Below are 3,959 nucleotides of genomic sequence, written 5' to 3'. Positions count from 1 at the left end.
CCATTGCACACTAAGGTGTGATTGCTAGTAATTATTTACTTTGAAATTGAATATGTAAAATAATAAAATTCATGAGACCACTAACTTGCATAAATTTGAAAGCTTGAACTGCGCCACAAAATTTATGAAACCAACTCCTTTAAAATATTCTTAAAAAATCTTAACAATTAACCTCATCCATAAATCCACACCCTTATTCTCTTTTAACCTATAATTATAAGTATTTATCTTTTGAATTCTTAAATTGGTAATGCACTTTTAACATGCAATTGACAATTAATGTATTCTATGCTTCAGCATCTATAGCACAAAAATATGCCCAGCTCAAAATATAAGATCTAGTTATTTAATGTTTAGTCCCCTTACAAACAACTACTTGGCTATCATTCTTTATTTCTATGACTATGAACATTGGTCTCTTATGCCTAATCCTGAAGTACCATTGTGCATTACAGCTGCTGGTTGAGGAAGCCAAGAACAAGCTTATTCACCTCCTCAGGGAATTGCTCTTGAACAAAATGGCTCCCTTCCGGGAAAAACTTGACCTCCAGATTGGACACTTGAGATTTCAAGAAATCACTATTGATATAACACTCCATTCCTGGGGATTTCAGTACAAAATCTTTGGTACCCATAATCAGACGTACTGGAACTTTAATGGTATAATCAGTCAACTCCGCCAATCTTCCCCAGTGGCTGTGAATTGACATCCATAACTCAGACCATGTAAGTTAAATGATAGAACACCCTTCATGAATGTTTCAGAGAAAAAATAAAACAAAAAAATCAGTTTCTGAGATTTACCTCATAAAAGTAATATATGGAACTTGCACAGGGAAAGCAAATCCTGATTTCTCATACAGGCTTGAGTATGTTTTCAGGTCATCGTTAGTAAACCAAGATGGCAGAGGAGTTGCAGGATCATAGAGGTCCATGATCTCTTTACCCTCTTCTGCCATTGGCACTTCACTTCCAGAGAAAAGGGTATATATATTCCTTACCACTGTTTCTGTATCAAAACGCCCAAAGTCTGCCAAGGCTCTTCCGGGCTCCTATATAAACCCAAAACAGAGAAATTTATTGAAAGTTTTAGTAGGAGGAAAAAAGAAATCAGTAAATAAGCCAGCTTAAGTGTTGAAATTAAGTTACAGAAATAGGGAAAGAGAAAGAGACCTTCCAATGTCTTATATAATACCCTTGTGGTAACAAATCTAATTGAAGAGTTTCTTGGGCTGGTCTCATATAAGGGAATCCCATTGCAACAATGCCTCTCACTCTCTCAGGGTGCAGGAGACACAGATAATATGCAATGTTTGCTCCAAAATCCTTGGCCACAACAAATACCTGTAAAACTCGCAGAAACGGGCATTTTATATATGAATTTGGGATTCTAGAATCTCAATGGCCTATAAATTCATTGGATAGAGTTTTGGGTACTGACGTTCTGAATGCCAAAGGCATCAAGAAGGCCGGCCATGTCCTCCACCAGGTCTACATAGTTGCCTTTCTCTATTTGGGAAGGCTGATCAGAGAGTCCATAACCCCTGAAGTCAGGAGCAATTGCATGGAATCCTGCATCTGCTAAGGCAATCATCTGATGACGCCATGAATACCAAATTTCAGGAAATCCATGCAGCAGCAGCACATCTGGACCTATCACCAAAGCTCATTAATGCATTGCCATAAATTAAGAGAACATTAAGAAACCTTGAACAGAGTGTGAGAAATACCTGATCCAATCTCTGCAACATGTAATTTCAGTTTCCCAACATCAACATGCTTGTGTTGTATTTTCTCCATGAATAATAGAAGCACTGGACTGGGAAAAGGAGAAATTATTGAGAGCTGATGAAATGCTGTTCTTGGGGAAAATGTTTGTAAGTTTTATAAGTTAGATGATCGATTGAATAAAGGACGAATGCAGTTATTCTTCTAGAAAACTAACCCAATTACTATAATTAGTCTCTTAGGCGAAGGAATTGAAGTTATTCTTCAAGAAATTAAGCAATTGAAGTTATCCTTCAAGAAATTAAGACTACCCAATATTTACCAACCCAACAACCATATTAATTATTATAGACAAAGAATATATAATTTATTAAAATCTGACACATGGTGTTGATTAGGTATGAAATGAATTAGGTTCAAATTGGTAGATAAATAATAAAAAATAGGACAAACTTATTTTTACCCACTACAAGATTATTATGATAATCTTTGATGATGCATGAAGTAGTAGTATAGTATATGTGTAATCTTTCTTTTCTTATATGTTTATCAAGTGCATTAGTTTTGGGAATTTTCTTATCTATTTTTTGTAATAGTGAGAGAGGGAGAAACAGAAAGAGGAAGAGATAAGGATAGAGATAGGGAGAGAGGGGGTAAGGATATATAGATAGAGAGGAAGATGGAGATGGAGATAAAGAAGGAAAAGAAGAGGAATATGGAGAGGAGAGGGAGAGATAAAGAGAGAGGAGACAGGGTTAAATAGAGTGGAAGAGATGAATATAGTGAGAGGGGGAGAGAAGGAGATATAAAAAAATAAATATATATGAAGTGATAAAATAGAGATGGATAGAGAGACAAGTAAAGGGGTAGAGAGAGATGGAGAGATAATAAGACATAGATTAAGGGGGAGATGAAAGAATAAATATGGAGAGATAGAGAGACAAAGAGATATAGATATGAAGGTCTAAAAAGAGGGGGAGAGGTAAAATAGAGATGGAAATGAAGATAAAATGAGAGAAGAAGAGGGAGACAAATAGATAGAGAGATAGAGGTAGAGGAAGATATAAGGATAAGGAGGGAGATAGAGAGATATAGATGGTGAAATAAAGTGATAGAGAGGTAGAGATATAAGGAGATATAGAGATAGGGGGGGAGATAGAGAGATAGAGATAGCCAAACAAAGAGAAGTAGAGATGGACTAATAGAGAGGGAGAAAAAAATGAGGAAGATATACATGGGAAGAGAAATAGGAAAAGAAAAAGAGAGATATATATGAGAAGATAAAGAGAGAGAAATAGTGATATATGGGAAGAGAAAATGGGAGACAAGTATATATATATATATATATATATATATATATATATATATATATATATATATATATATATATATATATATATATATATATATATATATAGAGAGAGAGAGAGAGGGGGGGGCGGGGAATATAGAGTGATAGAGATAGAGATAAAGATAAATATAGGGAGGTAGAAAGGTGGAGTGTATGTGGAGAGAGAAAGATAATAGTAAAAAGGAAAGATGGAGAGAGATATAACTTGGGAAATGTAGATGATGTCATGGAAGGAGAGGAAGAGGATTATGAAGAGATAGAAAGAGAAAGATCTAAGAAGTGATATATATATATATATATATATAGAGAGAGAGAGAGAGAGAGATGCGATAAAGGGGTAGAGAGATATAGAATGAGGGAACCATAGGGAGAGGGAGAGAGAGATATGGATATAAAGATCGACAGATAGAAAGAGATATATTTTGATATATATATATATATATAGAGAGAGAGAGAGAGAGAGAGATATAAAGGAGAGATAAATATATATATAGAGAGAGAGAGAGGGGGAGAGATGAGAGAGGAAGATGAAGACGGAGAAATAAGATAGAAAGAGGTAGAGAGAAAGAGAGAGATGAAAAAAGATGGAGGAATAAAAAGATAGAGATAGGAAGTTATCTGTAGAGAGATGTCTTAAAGGTGAACTATTATATACTTAATTATATATTTATTTTGTATAATAATTATCTTATTATTATAAAATATAAAATTTAAAACTAAACATGTTATATTATATAATTAATTACAGTCTAAACAATCTCCTCTTACATGTGTTATGGTGGACATTTTTAAAATTTTACATTATTTTAATGGCAAAATTCCTTAAATATAGGTATTGAATTTGTCTCCATCAAAATTATATTTGGGAATGCTAGATATT

General features: G+C 33.9%; 1 protein-coding gene across 2 annotated transcripts; it reads right to left on the bottom strand.

Moving 5' to 3' along the window:
• Positions 1–301: 301 nt before the first annotated feature.
• LOC131054645 (uncharacterized) lies at positions 302–2,002 on the bottom strand. 2 transcript variants are annotated; one of them, XM_057989191.2, is made up of 5 exons: positions 1,731–2,002; positions 1,442–1,647; positions 1,174–1,344; positions 805–1,052; positions 302–696 (listed from the first exon to the last, which is right to left on the bottom strand). In XM_057989191.2, the coding sequence occupies exons 1-5, from the start codon at positions 1,798–1,800 to the stop codon at positions 450–452; spliced, it is 942 nt and encodes a 313-aa protein (XP_057845174.2). In that variant the 5' UTR covers positions 1,801–2,002; the 3' UTR covers positions 302–449. The 2 variants fall into 2 exon arrangements, with proteins under 2 accessions (XP_057845174.2, XP_057845173.2); XM_057989190.2 differs by having other exon boundaries at positions 1,442–1,653; positions 1,731–2,001.
• Between the last annotated feature and the right edge of the window lie 1,957 nt (positions 2,003–3,959).

Source organism: Cryptomeria japonica, chromosome 8, assembly GCF_030272615.1.
Source record: "Cryptomeria japonica chromosome 8, Sugi_1.0, whole genome shotgun sequence".
Taxonomy (NCBI): Eukaryota; Viridiplantae; Streptophyta; class Pinopsida; order Cupressales; family Cupressaceae; genus Cryptomeria; species Cryptomeria japonica.
This window is presented reverse-complemented; position numbering and strand designations above follow the sequence as displayed.